Raw genomic sequence first — 19,133 nt, 5'->3', positions numbered from 1 at the left:
TGCATATTCCATATCTCATAACATATTATATTTATTTTGTATTATAATAAAAACAATAAAATAAATCTAACTTTGAATTTGTGTTTTTTGACCTAAAATGAAACATTAGGGTTCAAAATGCTCCAAAAATAGAAAGAAGACAAAATGATCATTTTTATAAACGTTTGGGGTTAATTTTGTCATTATGCCTATTTAGAAAATAATAGTAATAAAATTTGTTTTTAAAAATTCAAAAATATAAAATACCTTTAAATCAATAATATCGTCTTTATAGATTAAAATTGTATAAAATTGTTTAGATTAAAATTGAAAGGAAATAAGCTTCTATAGGGGTTCGAAATTGGATCTAAAAACCGTTTGTACATGCTTCTACCATTGAATCAGCACTGATGCTTATTCCATATCTCATAACATATTATATTTATTTTGTATTATAATAAAAACAATAAAATAAATCTAACTTTGAATTTTTTTTAGAGAACGTATAAGCCCCAAAACTATTTAAACAAATTTAATTAATGATTTATAAATATGTACATTTCATATATTTTAAAATATAGTTAATATATTATTTAAAAAATAAATTTAATGGTTTAAAATTAATTTCATCAAAGTTCGAATTCAAATTTTAAACTATATTCATTTTTGTAGAATCAAAGTATAGTTTTAATTTTTTTAACTTAATTAATAATCTTTATATATTATTTTATTTTTATATATAATCATTAAATAAAATTAAAATTATTAATTATTAATTATTTTAAAAAATAATTTAATTCCCTTTATGTTAGTTTAGTAATAACATATATATAAAAAAATTATTGGGTTGCTTAGTCTAATGGCTTAGGCGTGCTCAAGTGTCCCAAAGGTCTGTGGTTCAATCCCCTTCAGCTGCAAATAAGCAGTTTTCAATGTTTTGGCTTTAAAAAAGGTAGAATAAAATAAAATAAATAATTAAAATTAATTAAATATCTTCCAATCTAATTATGACATGTGTTATATTATGATTATATAATTAATTTATTAAATTTAATTTAATTTAATATCAAATTAATAGAATATATAAATATTGATGACTAAATATATAATTATATTAATTTATTTAACAGTCACATTATCATTTCGTTAACCGCAATATTTAATTGAAATTAAATAGTTATGTGGTGTGATTGATAAAATTAAAAGATTGATGAAAAAATTAAATAGGATAAATAGTTAAGTGTCAACTCAGTATTTACTCTTTTTTTTATAAATACAATAAATCCCAAAATTTGCTCGCCTCCCGAAGCTCAAACAGTCCAAACAATGAAACCATATCTAATCCAGGCCCGTTTCATTGGCTTATCTTCTTTTGGTTTTCGAATCCCAAGTAAACAAGCTCATATATATATTAAGCTCCCCTTCAACATTTCCTCGACTCTCCAGCGTTGATAGAAGCGAACTAGAAAGCATTTCAATGGCGTTTCCAGTAGTTGATACCGAGTACGTCAAGGAGATCGACAAAGCTCGTCGAGTCCTCCGCGCTCTCATCACCTTGAAGAACTGCGCTCCTATCATGCTTCGCTTAGCGTATTTCTCTATTTTCATTTTTTGTCTTCGTTGTTTGTTTCTCATAAAGGAATCAATAACTATAACAATAATGAAAAATAAAATTTTAGAGTTGATAATCAAGAAGTTCAATAGATAAACCTGAAAATCGAGGCGAAGGAATGCTATTACTTTTTTTTTATTTAACTTTTCTAATTGATGAATTCTTAAGAAATATCATGCTTCGTTTAGCGTATTTCTTTACTTTCTTCTTATTCTTCTTCCTTGTTTGTTTTTGTAAAGGATCCAAGAAATATAGCAATAAGGAAAATGAAATTTAGTTCTAGTAATTAATAAATAACAGATCAACCTGAAAACAGAGACGAAGTACTGTTATTACTATTTTTTAATTTTAGTTCTGTACGAATGAATTCTCATTTTGAATTGATTGATTTTCCTGAAGATGGTACGATGCTGGGACGTACGATGTGAGCACTAAGACCGGTGGTCCGAATGGATCCATAAGGAATGAAGAAGAGTACACTCATGGCGCCAATAACGGCTTGAAAATTGCTCTTGATTTTTGCGGTTTGATTCTAATTCTTTTTTTCTAGTTCTTTAATCTAGTTACATATAACCGTTAAATCCGTGTAAATGTTTATGGATTAGTTTTTTAATCTGTAATTAACATCCATTGCAATAGTTTACTCATAGCTGCTACTAGTGAACTAAGGATGTAGTCTTGCGAGCAGTTCAAGATTGGAAGAATATAGATCGACTTATTCCAACATTATATTTTGGGATTTATATCATTTCCACAGTAGCACAGTATAGATACATTTTCCATTTGTCTATTACCTGCCGTTCAAAATCAATTGTTGAGCTTTCAGATTCCTCTATTCCAGATGTGAATGTAATGATTGTAATACTATAGGAATGAGAAATACACGTGACATTGGTGTGGCTTCAAGTCCATTCTTGTTGATATAGAGATTTCAGAATCTGGAATGTTGAAACGATTGTTAACTTTGCACTCAGTAGAGGGGTTTTATTTTCCTTTCTGAGGGTTAGAAATCTTATAAGATGGAAGCAGGATTGCTAGCTGCCAATTATGTTGAGGAGTGATATTAAAATAGGTTTTAACAACGGAACCATTTGCATCAATATTTCACATACCAGCATGACTTATTAATAGAAAGGAGTACGTCAGATCTGTTGAAATTTCTCAGTAAAAGTTAGCTCAGTGTAATGTAGTTTGTATGATCCTAATGCAAAAAGGAAAGATATACACCAAAAAGCGATTGGAGTGATCTTATTTTGATCTCACTACATAAGGTTGAACTCGTGGCTTCATTAGGTTTGAGCCATTTGGGTTGGGTGGTACTTTGTTTGTTGCCTTGTTTCGAAGTACCGTCGCTTTTAAAGTGAACTTCTATTGTCTGGTTGTCAATTGTGTCCTCCCTTGGAAATTGGTGGTAGAAAGATGCCAATATTCATAATTTGTTGATGTTAATTTTACCAGCTACTATCGGTGCTAAATTTGTAAAAATGTTAGAAATTTGAACGTCTATGCTAATTTTTTTTCATATATTTTCATGCTTATGCTCGTAACATATCTTCATATGTATGCCATGGTAGTTTATGTTAGAATATACATCTCAAAAATAAAATATGTTTGCATTTTTTGTTTTATTCTAACTTAAGAGTATTCTCTTTGGCACATTTCAGAGGGAGTGAAGGCTAAACATCCTAAGATTACATATGCAGACCTATACCAGGTGATTATGAACTTGAAAGAGACCATGCGTTTTATTCCAGATTTAATTGCATCATTTGGAGCTAATCAGTGTGTTAATGTCTAATTTTTCTTTTCCTTTTAAAGGATATCATTGCATGCTTCCCCTGCTTCTGTTATGTTATGAGCTTACTGGGGAAATAAAGAAACATTAACGCACTGATTAACTCCAAAAAATTTATCTAAAATCCTTGCTGGAGCTTGAGGCAAAGTTCTATGGTTTAGGTTCTTCAGAGGAAGGCGTATTTGTTAATTAGTTAACTGGATTATATCTGTCATGTAGTAGTATGTCAACTAAATACAGTATTGTATGGAACTAATATTTAGGTAGGTCTACAATTGTTTTATGAAAGATCTTCATGAATTAGATTTTGAGGGCATTGCTGGTACTTAACAAGAAAGAAGTGGCTTGCTCATTGTAGTATTTATTTATTTATTTATTTTAAATGACAAAAAAAGGTTATAAATTTTGTTAAATTTGTGATTTGTAAAAAAGGTAGTTTGAAATATTGAAATATGAATTGCATGTGTAATTACTTGAGAGGTCTCACTCTCTTTGAGTTTGAGAATGTTTAGTATACTTACAGTAGTAATGTTCTGTTCTTCGCGCATGTGTCATCATATGTTGCACCCCACAAATGGCTGCAATTGGATTAAATTGAATCATAACTGTATCATTTTCAATTTCAGCTTGCTGGTGTTGTTGCTGTTGAAGTCACTGGAGGTCCTACTATTGACTTTGTACCTGAAAGAAAGGTGTCTTGTAGGGAGCTTATCTTGCAAATATAGCTTTTTTCCTCTTTAACTTATTTGCTTTACTGTGTTCTGTTTATAGGATTCGAACATTTGCCCCAAGGAAGGGCAACTTCCAGATGCTAAAAGAGGTAAAATAAATTTCTGAAGCCATTTATGGAACAAAAATTTTGAATTTTTCATTCTATATATCGTAAATTCGGATTTCTGGGTAATTGAATGTTGTGAATGCTTATTCATTTCGGTAATTAGATGGTCTATCTCATAAATCTGGTCATATTTTGGCATTGTATCATTGTATGTTAATGATTTCTTCCAACCGGATGGAAGAAATAGTACTCTTTAAGAATTTGGAATCTCGCTACTTTTGGCTAATATTTATGTGGCTTCGCTTTCTGTGTTGATCGAATAAGTCATGAATTCTAAGCATTTATTGTTTTCTGTTTATCAAAATAATAATTCTTTCGAAGAATGCTTAGTTTGGATGAAAAATAGGTTACTTTAACGAGGTCTAAATATTCCCTGTTCTACATTCTATTTCTTTAAAACCATGGTAGATTGGTGAATAAATGTCTGGATTGGGATTGTTGGCCAGAAGTTTCTTGCTGGTGGTTTAAGACTTACTTTGTTTTAGAACCCTCAGGATTGTGGTTTGGTTTTCCTGTCATGTTTGTATGTCTATAGGCTAGCCAAGAATGGGAGTACCAGGACCACAGTTACTGGAAGTCTTTGTATCAGCAGCAAGCTATTCTCCAGAATCCCTTTTGTATCATTCAGGTGATACAAATCAGACTAGTTAACAATAGTGACATCTGAGCAATATTCTATACATGGAGAGATTGGGTTGTATTTATATCCATGCAACCTTTTTCATTGACCAATCATTCTGTTGTTTTTAGAAACAACATATTCAAGTTCCAAAAAAATGTTTTTTTCCTGGTAATGAGTTCTGTAGTAATCAATTAATCATGTAGTTCAGAGAACACTTTTGTACACATTGCTCCACATCTTATCAACTAATTTAAACTGCTTGTCTAAACTTATGTTTCTACAGTCTGAACTTGTGTAATCTAAATTTTGCATCTCTTACTGCCCCCTCTTGAATCATGATGTTAGGTGCACCTCATCTGAGAGACATCTTCTATCGAATGAGTCTATCTGACAAGGATATTGTAGCATTATCTGGGGGGCACACTCTAGTACATTTTTCTGACGAATGATATTCTGATTTTCTCTATGCCTGGATTTGTTTGTTATATGATCAATATCATGCCTTTTGTGTTGGTTTTGGTGTTTACAGGGAAGGGCTCATCCAGAGAGATCAGGTTTTGATGGTCCTTGGACCAATGAACCTCTGAAGTTCGATAACTCTTACTTTGTGTAAGATTAAATCTGTGATTTGCAAGGTATCAAATTTCTATCTTACAAAGAAATTATATGAAGTCGTTTACGATTATTGTACCAGGGAGCTGCTAAAAGAGGAATCGGAAGGACTTTTGAAACTTCCAACAGACAAGGCTTTGTTAGATGACTCTGAATTCCGCAAATATGTAGAGCTCTATTCCAAGGTAAACACTATAACTCAATTCGTTGTTTTTGTCTGGTTTTTACAGACCTTTATTCTTAGTAGATTGTTCTGTTGCTTTTACCGTCCCTATTTGCACCACACGTGCAGCTGTAGAAGTGTCGGAATCTTACTGAGAGCCTATCCTGCAAACCTATTTGAGCAGTTAACAATTGTGCTCGTATAAAGACCTTTTACTCACCAACCTGGCCTGTGATTTCTTTTAAATTTGTGACCTGCCGATTTCATATGATGTTTCTGCTTGATCCGAGCATAATGTTTAACCAACAGACAAGGCTTTGTTAGATGACTCTGAATTCCGCAAATATGTAGAGCTCTATTCCAAGGTAAACACTATAACTCAATTCGTTGTTTTTGTCTGGTTTTTACAGACCTTTATTCTTAGTAGATTGTTCTGTTGCTTTTACCGTCCCTATTTGCACCACACGTGCAGCTGTAGAAGTGTCGGAATCTTGCTCAGAGCCTATCCTGCAAACCTATTTGAGCAGTTAACAATTGTGCTCGTATAAAGACCTTTTACTCACCAACCTGGCCTGTGATTTCTTTTAAATTTGTGACCTGCCGATTTCATATGATGTTTCTGCTTGATCCGAGCATAATGTTTAACCAAACTGAGTCGGACATTGTTGAATGCCGACTTCTATCAGCAATGTTGTGGACATCCCTTTAGGTGTTATAGGGCCAGTGTTCATTATGAAAATAAATATTCTGCATGATACCTGAACTATTACAATAGCCAACTCCTAGGATGGTACATTGTTTAATTGATTGAAGTTGCTTGAATGTGATCAATCCTTTTAACATATTCCCTCCCATTTTTGGCATTTGGCAGGACGAGGACGCATTCTTCCGAGATTAGAATCTCATAAGAAGCTTTCGGAACTCGGGTTTACTCCTAGATCTGCTCTCTCCAAGTCGACCGTGAAGGACAGCACCGTATTGGCACAGAGTGCTGTTGGGGTTGCTGTTGCCGCTGCCGTGGTGATCCTAAGCTACTTATACGAGGTCTGCAAAAAAATGAAGTGAAGCATGCTATCTTTCTAGAACAGAACACCCGTTATCAATTAGCAGAACTTGGTAACTATTATCTGGCTGTGGATATGTAGTTCATTTCCTCGTACGTGATGTCGCTTCGAATAAACTGTATTGGTAACTATTAAAGGTCTTGTATTTGAAGTAAATAAGAAAGACATGGATAATGTGCTCTTGAGCCACTTCAATCCATGATATTTCTTGGGCCTGTAAACGAATCGAACAAACACGAACGAAGATATGTTCATGTTTGTTCGTTTAACTTTAACAAAAAAACGAACGAAATTTCTTGTTCAGGTTCGTTCATTAAGAAATTTAGTTTGTTCATGTTCTTTGTTTAAATGATAAACGAACACAAATGAACGAACATAAGCAAATACGAACGAACTTAAACAAGATTATTTGGGTTTATATTTGAGAATAGTTTTTTCTTTTCAAATAATTTTAGGATTTATATTTTCTTTAATTGATTTAAGTATTTTTTATTTGAGTTTAAAATTAATTGAGTTTTAAAAATATTAATGGGTTTAAGGTTAAAATTTATAAGTCTTAATACTTCAAATAAGTTTGGAGAGCATAAACGAACATAAACGAGCAGATTATCAAACGTTCATAAACGTAAATGAACGAACGAACTTTTTATTTGTGTTCGTTCATTGTATTAAACAAACATAAAATATTATTCATGTTTGTTCGTTTAATAAATAAATGATAATAAAAGAATTTCTCGCCGAACGGTTCACGAATGGTTTGCTCAATGTTCGGTTGGTTTATCAATTATGATGACCAATAAAATGCTTAATTTTTTAAGAGATTAAATAATATATTTTTAAGAGGATCGAGGGCATGTAATCTGACACTGTTTATGTATTTAAAAATTATAGAATGATCGATAAATTTATTGAATTGTTATTAAATGATCGCTATGATATCATAACAAGTGTAAAAGTTGAATAAATTTAATAATAATTTTACAATAATTTGATAAAAATAATATTATTTTGTAACAGTTTGATAAATCTTAACAGTTATTTTTTATAATAATTCAAAAAATTCAATTATTATTTTATGATATTTGAATATTTGATAAGCAAAACGATTGTTTAAACAATTATTTACACATTTAAAAAAAAACTAGAAAAATTGTAACTACCATATGGATATACATGTTGGATAATTTATCACCCGATAAGGACTATTCACCAATCAAATCCATTATGCTTTGGGTGTCATGAGATGACAAACTTGGGGTCTACCAAGAAAAGAAGTTAAATGGGTACCGAATTCATTATGTAACGGGTATTTAATACATATAAATATATGGACAAGAGAGAGAGAGATTGAACAAGTGTTGCTAAAGAAAATAACCCAATTTAGGGTTTGATTACCCCAGAAGCAATTATTAGTGCTTTATTAATAAAAGTGAAAGTGGGGGAAATTATAATGGGGACAATTGGAGTTGTCCTTAAAAGAAATAGTTCATACTTAGTAGTGATAATTTGGATGTTAAAATGATTTAAACCAAAAATGAGTTGAGCAAGTGACATAAAACTATTAAAATTCAGAGTGGTTATAACTCTGAAAGACCATAAAATTTTTAAAATTCAAATTAAACTCACTCAAAAGGACTCGATCTGAAAATAATAACTAAACAAGTGAAAAAGGTAGAGGTGATGCATACTTTATCCTCAAATCAGTACACATGGACCATAGAAGTATTATTACAATTTAGAAGATGAGATTAGACAAGTGTTAAAAATCTATCATATAAAGGAAAGAGAAAAGCACATGTAGGAGTGATTAAAATGAAAAGGAAATAAAGTAAGAGGGCCATAAACATGATTTTTACAGCAACAACGAGTCTCCTAATAAGCTTTGTGCTTAATCACATCCATCCCCATCTCGGTCGGATCCGTTGCTTGGACTTCATAGTGGATGCCATCAAGCACTCTCCTCAGCCCGTCTTTTGATGTTGCGTACAGCATTTTTGCCCTTATTCTTGATGCTGTTGGGGACCTAAATGAATAAATAAAAAAATTACCCACTGTTTTCATGATCTTTAATGGATTTGGACCATCAATTCAGTGGGTGGCATGCACATTTGTCCTTGGTTTTATAAAAAGAAATTGAAATGAAAAAGGTGGGGTGTTGACTTGGTGAACGGTGATCAATCACCATTCAAAATCATATTGAATAAATGTATCCAAATAGAGGTAAAAAGGCGATAAATAAATTATTATTTTTTAAATTTCAAGTTCGAACTTAAAAAATGTTACAAGTTTATACTTTCAATATCAAATGGTTAATGCCGTCTTTATATAAATAATGATATTTATAACTCTTTTGACAAATTTCTATTTAAAAATAAAATATTTTCCAAAAGTAGAGAGATGCTTTGATTCCTATTTGATCAAATATACCATTATTGATACCTCCCCCCCAAATAATGCTAATTCTTTGATTATTCTTAAACTCTAAATGGGAAAATAAGAAGCTAATTATTATTTTCTATATATACCATCTCCATTTTACCCTTGTATAAATAATGATATTCTCATTTTAGAGAGGGTAAAATAGTTAATTTGTGTTCTACTAAAGAGAATAATCAATGACGAAATGTATGGGAAAGGCAACGAACCATGCGATAAAGAAGATCTTGCTTTTCCGGCAATTATCAACGGTGACGAAATCGAAATCGAACACGGCATACCGGCAATCGTCGGTGGGCAACGATGCGGCAAAATCATCGTAGCTCTCACCGGGGCTGCCGACCTTATCCACGGTCACCAGCCGCGATTTTTCATCGATCTTGAACACTATGTACCGATGCACTTTCTTCCATTTCATCTCCATGAATGAGTTCTTGCACTCATCGGCGACCCACATCCCGGTCGTAGCCTAAAATATCGTAAGCCCGAATCAAGTTGAATCGAGTCGATTAAGTATAATTAAAATCGAAAGGAAACTAAGGGAAAAAAAGAAGACAAAAGAACTAAATGAGACGTACCATCTTGAATGCCATCGCCATTGTTGAAGAGTTGTTTGAGTGAGCTCAACAATTTGCCTATTTTCCCTCTTTTTTTGTCGCTGAAACTTGAAAGCGTAGGTGATGAGAATTGAAAGCTGCAATGGGCTTTATATAAAGAAATACGTTTTGGAAATGGCATCAAAGTTCAATACTAATTACAACTCTGTCTAATACTATGTTTAGGGATGCCAAATTAACTCGAAACTAATGAGTTACGACTCAAGCCGATTTGAAAGGATCGATTTTTTTTTAAAAAAAAAAGTGGGGTCTATTTTGAGTCAGATTTTTTAAGAGGTGAGGTCAGATAAACTCGGGTTGTAGAGAATGAAAAAATTTGAGTTGATTAGATTTGGGGATATAATGTAATTTCTTTAAAAATATATTATATTTTAAATTAAATCCTTATTTTACATCGGGTCAGGTCAGATTTATACTCTAAAAATTCAAGTCATATCAAAATTGAATGGTAGATATGTATTTTTCGGTTTGAGTCGAGTTGATAAAATCCTACCCTTACTCGACACGTTGCCATCCCTAACTATGTTATGTGGAATAAATAGTCTTGTTATGGGATCTTATTTGATTGGCTCGAAATTTAATTAAAGTATTATGACTATTGAATATTGATAATCTAAAAATAGAACTTAATGATAAAATAATAATTGATATTTTTTTGAATTAACCGACTTATTTAGATCAAGTGTTGCAGAGGTGAGGGCGACTTTTTCAACCCAATTTACTTCATTTGCAAACGCAATGTTCAAACCCCTAATCTTGTTCAAGGGATTTAGTGGTTGATCCTACCAGACGAATAGATTGTTGAAGTTTTAAGTTACATTCTTTTGAAAAAAAATTGGTGATAAATTTAATTATCCACTAATCATTCCAAATAATGTAATATGGTGGAATTATTTCACTTTATTTATTGAGTATTAAATTTTGATTGAATAATAAGTGGATTAATAACATATAGTACAAAAATTTTATGACTCAGGTGTGTTCAAATATAATTATATTTTAATTATCACTTCAATTTATAATAAATCATTACTTTTTAGAAGGAAAAAATCACTATATAAATTTATATGAAAGTAACATACGATCTTCTTCCTTTAGAAAACAAAATTTGTTTTCTAATATAGATATGTGTTGGACTCAAATTGATGAATCAATCAATTCCACCAGACCTGTCCTGCAAATCGTCCACCATGATTTGAATCATTTAAAACAAAGTAAAATATAGTTATGTCGTACGACAGCCTTAATATACGATTAATAAAGGGTCTTATTGGAAATATTAATATTTTTATAATATTTCTGGTAAATAGCTACCTAAAACATTATTAGTTTTATCGGAAATGTTAATTTCGCTACCTAATTTCCGGTAGAAAAAATAACATTTTAGGTAGCGCCAAGTATTAACATTTTCAGTAGAAAAAATAATGTTTTAGGTAGCGTTTAACGGAAATGTTAAACATTTTAGGTATCACTCAATATTAACATTTTCGGTATGAAAATAATGTTTTAGATTGCGATTTATTTAAAAAAATATTAATATTTCCGGTAACGCATTTCGTTATCCGTATATTAAGGTTGTCATACCTTAGTTATCCCAGTAAAATTACATATTAAACACAGTTCATATTTGCTCTAGTGAAATCACCTACCATCATTTATGGAACTGATCAGTACATTATTTTATAAAATGGGTGCACTATAGAATTTGTCGCTTTTATTTGAGTTTTATAAACTTGTATTCATGAATTCAAAAAAATATGATTTTTGGTCATTTTCGATTCATTTTAATTAAGATATGATCACCGAAGATTGACGGACGTTAAACCTTTAACGGTTTCCTGATGTGGTACTGTAAGTATATAAAAGGTTAAACTACATAAAAGGTCACTTTCCTTTTATATTCGTACACTTTTGCTCACTAAATTTAAAAAACATAAGTTTTGGTCACTTTCGTTATCATTTTATTAAGTTTTAGTCACTTATGTTATCGTTTTATTAAGTTTTGGTCAATTGACGTTGAATTTCGTTAGTTTGATGATGTTATCCGTTAGTAAAATGGTTTAATTTTTATTTTAACCTTTACATTTTAGATAAAATATTGATTATGAGTCTTTTTGTAAATTTAAATTAGTTTAGGGACAACATTTCAATTTATTCATTTTTAATAGGTTTTCTTCCCAACCCCATTGTTGTTCATATTCTCTCTGCCGTTGCTTCATACATCTATGCTTTATTGTTGTATTTGTCTTCCTTCAAGAACTCATGCTACATTTCAAGAATAATACAAGATTTTCTTATGATAGCAAATAATAGCACCGCAAGTTTAGGAAAAAAATGAGATGGTAGGCATCTATAGATAAAATGAAGCTGGGTAATCTCAGTTATATAAACTAAAATTGAATTTCCAAAGACTGAGATTGCAGAATGCCAAATCCAACAAGGAATAGAAAGACAAATCAATAGATCAAAATAACTCGATAATCATATATCACTCCAAACAACTCGATAACTGGATTAAATTCAACCACTGAATTCAATCCAAAATCCATGATCTTCAACGTCAAATCTTTGTTTTTTCTCTCAAGAACAAGCAATTTTTCAGATTATAGATCCTTATGAATAATGTTCGCCTTATGAATCACTGTTAACCCCTGCGACCTACATGATCTTTCGTACCACCACCATCGCACTGACCTTCGAGTACCTTATTTCTGCTACATTTCCGATCGAACAACTCACCACCGGAGCAGAGATCCAATAAGAATTGAACATCGGTTTGATCTTCTTAAATGTCGTGGAGGTTGATCACGTTCAGATGCGACGAAACGTTCTCAACGATCTTTTGCATAATGGGATATCATTGGTAAATCGCGTTGGAGATGGAAACCAGGTATTGCGTCGTCAATGATGCCGCCATTGAAGATTCTCTAGTTTTCTCGGCTCGAGACGTTTGTGTGGTGGTGGTGGTGAATCTTTTTAGAGTTTTAATAGCGAATTTTTTACATTTTTCAAGATCTTCACAACTTCTTTTCATACATTTTTCTTATACCTGATAACCCACCTAATTTAACTTTAAATAATTATAACTAAAAATTAGAAACAAGAAGACTATTACAATGGAGCATAGAAGTTTGAAGAAGAATCGGGGAGAAGATGAGCAATAATGGTGGTTAAGGAGAAAAAATATTTAAAAAATGGGTAAATTTGAAAGGTTGTCCATAAATTAATTTGAATTTACAAAAAAAACCCATAATTAGTATTTTATTTAAAGTTTAGGGTTAAAATAAAAATTAAACAATTTCACTAACGGTTCACATCATCAAACTAACGACATTCAACGTCCAGACGACTAAAACTTAATAAAACGATAACGTAAGCTACCAAAACTTATGTTTTTTGAATTTGGTGAGCAAAAGTGTACAAATATAAAACGAAAATAACTAAAATCCAAGTATTATCTACGTGAAAATAATGTAATTTTGATTTTATATATTCACCGTGATATATTAACAAACCGTTAAAGATTTAATAATCATTAACTTTCAGTGATCACATTTTAATTAAAATGAAACGAAAGTGACTAAGTATCATAATTTTCAAATCTCAAACAAAAATAACCGATACCAGTTCAAAGTATGAATACAGGAAATGGAAGGAGAAATCCGAAAGTGGCTTTTTGTTTAAATCGAAAACTCAGATGGCTTTTTACCGAAAAAAAAAGTTTTAGCTAAAGCATAAAACAAAGTAGGAAAAACTACAGTGGTCCCATCTGGGATACTGCGCCTCTCTCTCTCTCTCTCTCTCTCTCTCTCTCTCTCGTTTATGTGTACTTTACGTAAAAGCAAATGTACAAGAAAATATAGATATTTATTGAATCGAACGATAAATTTTTTTTTTGTTGATTCACTTTAGAGTAATTGGAATTTTTGTGTCCATTAGGGATTTGGGGCTAAAAGGGAGAAGAAAACAGAGGTCACTAAATTAAGTGCTAAGGATCCTTTAGATATATGCTTTTGAATTCGAGTTTTGTAAATGGAAAAAAATAAAAAAAAATGTAAATGTTTATTAAGTAGAGTGGTAACAAATTCATTTTTTTACTAAAAATTTTAGGTCAGAAGTGATATCTTCAGTCTAGATCAGAGCATATCTAAAACTCAATTGGGATTTACATAGGAAGTTATATATTGCTCACAAATGACTTAAAGAAACGTCGTCTCCTGGAACAACTTGATTAGTTTGATGTTAAAAAATGGATACAAGGAAAAAGCGTTGGATGTTTATAAGCTTACGGTTTCGGAAGGTTTTTTCCCCTACCCATATTACCTTTGCTAGCGTTTTGGATTTGCAGCTTGGGAAGAGATGCCACGATCTTGTTATTAAGATTGGTCTTGACAAGAATATCTTTGTCTGTAACGGATTATTGTCTGTTTATGCTAATTGTGGGATTATGAGAGATGTTCAATATTTTTGGGACATTGATGAGCCTAATGAGGTTACTTTTACCTCAATGATGGGTGGGTTAGGAAGTATTGACGGTGTCTTTGAGGCTTTGGGGATGTGTAGAGTGATGTGTCGAAAAAGGTTTCGGATTGATTTTGTTTCCTTGTCTGCTGTTTTGACTGTTTGTACAAAGGGGGGAGAGTATGGTGAATCTGGTTGCTATGAAGATAGTGATAGATTAACATGTAATGCTGTACTTGGGGAGCAAGTACATGGTCTTGCAATTAAGCTCGGATAGTTTTTTCATAATTTGGGAAAAGTTTGTGTTGTTTCCTGGAATATTATGATTGCTGGATATGGCCAGAAACGAAATGGTGGGAAAGCTATAGTGTGTTTTGAAAGGATGCAGTTTTGTGGTTTAAAACCTCGTGAGATTACTTATATTAATATGCTTGCAGCATGTGTGATGTGTAGAGATGTGAAACCGCACGTCAGATGTTTGATAACATGCCGTGCCCGAGTGTTGGAATAAGAAGAAGAAGAAGAGTCAAATGGTCGGTCAAACATATCGAGTCAATTTAGTTAACGTGTCACATCAGTATTATGTTATTGTAGTAACGATTGTTAACGGCTCTTAACGTCGAGTGACCATTTTGTAACAAACGATAACGTTAGTGACCGATTTGTGACTTTTAAAACATCAATGGTGAAAACGAATACTAATCCAAACATTAATGACCATTGGCGTAGTTTACCCTTCTTTTAACTTGAAAATATTATGTTACGTTTAGTTTTAGAAAATATTTTTTATTTTTATTTTCAGAAAATAATTTTTATTTTCAGTTTTTTGAAAATTGTAAAACATGTTTGGTTAATATAATAAAATCTAGAATTCTGAAAAAAATAGTAAAATAAAGATGAATAAATAGATATTAAATAATTAAATTAAAAATTAATTAATAAAAAATTATTACATAAATTGAATAAAGTGAGTTATGTAAATATAAAAAAATAAAATTTATAAGAAATTTAATAACACAACTTTAAATTTATAATAAGAATGTAATGCTTTTGTATATTGAACATCAATTAAACTAAAAATACATTAAAAATATTTTTATAAGTAAGAGCATACAAAAATAACATTAAAATAAAAAAAATATTCATTAGTATTAGCTTGGGATGGACTAGTGTAGCACCTGAATTTGTTTTACACTAAATGTGACACTTAATTTGAGAGAAAATAATATAATCTTTTGACTAACAGAAACAAATATTAATCGTCATGACGCTTACACGACAATTTACAAAGTTACATGATAATCTAAAATGTTGATGTGATATTTCACAATGGATGATAATGTGATAGATGACTTAATTTTTTTTTGTTAAGTTCGAGAGTCTAATTAATTTTTTAGAAAGTTTTAAGATTTATTTATTTTTTTTTAAAAATTAAGAAATTATGTAAATTTAATACAAAATATAAACAATTATTAAGATACTCAACACATTAAATATTAAAATACTAAAAAATAAATTAGTTAAAAAATAATTTAAGGATCACATTGAGTATAAAAAAGTTTAGGGACTATATTGATTTTTTTAAAAAAAGTTTGAATGTTTCAGGGACAATTAAGTTAAAAAATTATTGTTAGAAGGATTTGAATCCATGTAATTTAAGTTGAAAACACTGAAAATATGTTTTTTATTTTTTCATATTTTCACTTATTTTTATTTTCATTTTCTAGAAATCATTTTATAATTTTATAACTAAACACATTTTCTTCAATGTTTTATATTTTCTAAGAAAATAAGAATGAAAATAGCCTATATTTCTTAGAACGAAACGAACCCTTAATTTTCGAGATATCAAAATGTATTTTTTTTTTCATTTTAGCCAAAGGGGACAAACTCTTCTTGCACGGGAAAGTCTTACGTGCGACAACCTTAATATACAGCTAAGGAAAGATGCTACCGGTTTTGTTATTATTATTTTTTAACAAAACCGGTAAAAAATTACCGAAAATATTATTATTTCTACTAGTTTTGTTATTATTGGGTGTTTTATCGATTTTATCAATATATTCGGTAAAACACTATCTAAAACATTATTTTTTTTCATACCGCTTTTGTTATTATTTCTACTAGTTTTAGGTAATTTTTTTACCGATTTTATTAAAAAATAATAATAAAATTAGTAGCGCATTTCTTTAGCCGTATATTAAGGTTTCACTCCTTCCTGCTCCCTTTTGATCCGTCCCTACTTGTATTTCAGTTCGACATGTTTTCGTCATTCTACCAACTTAACATATGGCATGTTAATAAGCCGAACAGGTAGAAGGATTTAAATTCAAGTACAAGGATTAAAAATCAAAATTGCTAAATTACAGGGACCGATGGCATATTTTAAACCTTTCTCTATTTATTAAGAGGCTAAAGAAACTGGCACCACGTTGGATGTACTACATTGGACCATAACAAAAGCTACAACTTTGGTGAAAAACTTGTGTACAAAACCTAGCATGGTTTAGTTCTTTGGTGATGAATGATATACATTTGATGCTAAATTCCAAGGTACTAATCACGTTAAGTTTTTAACAATGGATACTAAAATGAAACAAAAATTAAACGTTAGATATAATTTTTTAAAAAAATTAAAAATTTAAGTATTAAAACAGACCAAAATTAATAGTTTAAATACTAAATGCGTAGTTTACCCTATATAATTCTACAGGGATTCCTTTTCCACCAAATAAAGTACACAAGAGGCTCCCATACCATGGCAGACAAAAGGCAAAAGCTGAACTCACAAAAAATTTCCTCAATTCACATATTCACATTGCAGACAAGCGTTTAAGCAAAGATAACAAATACCAAATGCCCATTTATCCATAAAAAGCTGCAAATTTTCTAAATAATTCACACCAACAAACCAAACCAAAAAATAAAAAAGGCCGTACTACATAGATGGAGAAGGGCTACAGGTAGAATTGATGCCATGAAAACCAAAGAGATAATGCAATGAGTAGACTACAAGGAGCTGTTGCTGGTGTGTCTCCCATTGCTAAACCAGCTAACCATGACCCATCTGTCAACATTGTTTGCCCAGACCCTCCTGCTTCTGGTTCAGTGTTCAAACCCGAACCCGAGTAACCACTTTCAGGGTATACATAACCTGAACTTGTATATCCGGAACCCGGATATCCATAACCGTTACCCGAATACGTTAACCCGGGTTCCAACCCTGATCCTTGTGATGTTGAGCCTGTCTTTGGGGTAGTTGGAGTTGTTTCTGTTACAGGGGTAGATTTCTGACTGCAGCAAGATCAGTAACAACTTGTTAATTATTAGTGTTGTAAATATAGTTTTTTATCTAAGAAATGAAATCATGGGTAATATCTAGTGTTCAAATAAATCCCTATTATATCTGAAGTTAAATTAGAGGCTATATTATAACGTAAAAGTGATCATTATAAAACTTTTAAAAAATTTAAGATCAAAACGGTAATTTAAATATACTTCAGTGATCTATGGTGCATTTACACATAATCAAAGGAATTGATAGTGAAATATTACCTTGGAGAGGATGGACAAAACGTCACCGTATAGTCTGCGCCAGTACAGGTGAAAGTACTCGTAGTATCATCGTACGCATAGCTGTAAGATCTGGGACAGGCGGCCTTGAACATCTCGGAATAAACGGACGGCTTGCATGTGGCGGGTGTGCCGTACGCGCCGCTACAACAATATTCAGGGCTTCCAAACGCCTCGCACGCGCTTTTGCAGGCGTCGCCGTCGCCGACCCGGAGTTCCGACGGACACTGTCGGTTCAAGTCGGTCGTACACCCGGTAGAAGCGCAACGACGGGACCCCCCACTGCCTTCGACAATCATCGGCATGTTGTAGCCGTCAACGAGGCTGACGTCGTAAAAATCTTGCCCGCCTGTTCCAAGAGTGAACTCAGCCAGAGTTACGGGCGGGGCAGCTCCGAGTCCGTTGCATTCCACCTGACCCGATCCGCAGTCGCCTGTCAGGCAGGTTCCGGAGCCGGATCCTTCGAATTTGCAGCCCGTTCGGCCCCAGAAACGACCCGACCAACCCGTCGGAGCTTGAAACGAACGAGACGAGTCTTTTGGGAGCACGAATCCAGTGCTGTCGAGTTTAGGACTGCCTGCATTTGCTAAAATCCCAGGCCAGACATTATAGTCACATCGGTTGACGAATGTAAACGAAGCACCATATGCATCTGACAACACACACACACATAAAGATTAAAGACCGGTTTTTTAAGTGTAAAGATTAAAACTTTGACATTTTAGAAGAACAAATTTTGCTAAAAGAACAGAGGGAGCTTGGTTTTAACCTTTTTGGGGTCACAAGCAAGACAATGAGAGCTAATGAGCTAATGAAGTGAGGACCCATCAGGGTTCTGGTGCTGCTTCCTTCCCCTTTCTTAGTTAGCTAGATGAAGCTTAAAAGATTTAAAAATGGAGCAGCGTGAACGTGAAGTATCTGGGTTTAAGGTTCAGAATATGGACAATGACGCAACAATGGCGGAACAAAGGACAATGTAGTGGTTAACTTCGAGTGGAGAGAGCGAGTTGAATCTCCATTTTCCTACACGATTACTGGGAATTCACTCCCCCATTTTCCTCTTTGATTCGCCTTTTAATAAAATAAGTGAAAAAGGTCGATAAAGTAATCATTTCAAAGAATATTTGAGAAAGCAACTAGATTTTGCATGGATCATTGTTATTCATAAGGGTTCTATGGACAAATGGGGTCGATTAGGCCTGCACCCATGTGATTTTACAGTTTGAACACTTGTGCTTGAATTGATCGGATGGACGTTGACGGCCAGAGAACTCCAGCTAAAAAAGTTGGTGAATGTTACATGGTTGAAAATTCAACACCAAATTCTCACTCAAAAAATTTATCCAGCCGTATACCATAAA

At 32.2% G+C, this 19,133-nt stretch overlaps 2 protein-coding genes and 1 pseudogene across 4 annotated transcripts; 1 reads left to right on the top strand and 2 right to left on the bottom strand.

The window, feature by feature from the left end:
* Nucleotides 1-1,397: 1,397 nt before the first annotated feature.
* On the top strand, nt 1,398-6,780 carry LOC120171648 (annotated as a pseudogene).
* A 1,568-nt stretch (nt 6,781-8,348) lies between these two features.
* LOC120171651 (actin-depolymerizing factor 5-like) lies at nt 8,349-9,814 on the bottom strand. The gene is made up of 3 exons (XM_039179335.1): nt 9,700-9,814; nt 9,331-9,590; nt 8,349-8,708 (listed from the first exon to the last, which is right to left on the bottom strand). The coding sequence occupies exons 1-3, from the start codon at nt 9,718-9,720 to the stop codon at nt 8,558-8,560; spliced, it is 432 nt and encodes a 143-aa protein (XP_039035266.1). The 5' UTR covers nt 9,721-9,814; the 3' UTR covers nt 8,349-8,557.
* Nucleotides 9,815-17,083: 7,269 nt separating this feature from the next.
* Nucleotides 17,084-18,829, bottom strand: LOC120171647 (thaumatin-like protein 1). Of its 3 annotated transcripts, XM_039179328.1 has the most exons (4): nt 18,717-18,829; nt 18,539-18,620; nt 17,755-18,420; nt 17,084-17,493 (listed from the first exon to the last, which is right to left on the bottom strand). In XM_039179328.1, exons 2-4 carry the CDS (start codon nt 18,598-18,600, stop codon nt 17,157-17,159), a joined length of 1,065 nt encoding a protein of 354 aa, XP_039035259.1. In that variant the 5' UTR covers nt 18,601-18,620; nt 18,717-18,829; the 3' UTR covers nt 17,084-17,156. The 3 variants fall into 3 exon arrangements, with proteins under 3 accessions (XP_039035259.1, XP_039035258.1, XP_039035260.1); XM_039179327.1 differs by having other exon boundaries at nt 18,539-18,829; XM_039179329.1 differs by lacking the exon at nt 17,084-17,493 and having other exon boundaries at nt 17,751-18,420; nt 18,539-18,825.
* Nucleotides 18,830-19,133: the final 304 nt, after the last annotated feature.

Source organism: Hibiscus syriacus, unplaced genomic scaffold (genome assembly GCF_006381635.1).
Source record: "Hibiscus syriacus cultivar Baekdansim isolate YM2019G1 unplaced genomic scaffold, ASM638163v2 tig00111834_pilon, whole genome shotgun sequence".
In the NCBI taxonomy this organism is placed as follows: Eukaryota; Viridiplantae; Streptophyta; class Magnoliopsida; order Malvales; family Malvaceae; genus Hibiscus; species Hibiscus syriacus.
This window is presented reverse-complemented; position numbering and strand designations above follow the sequence as displayed.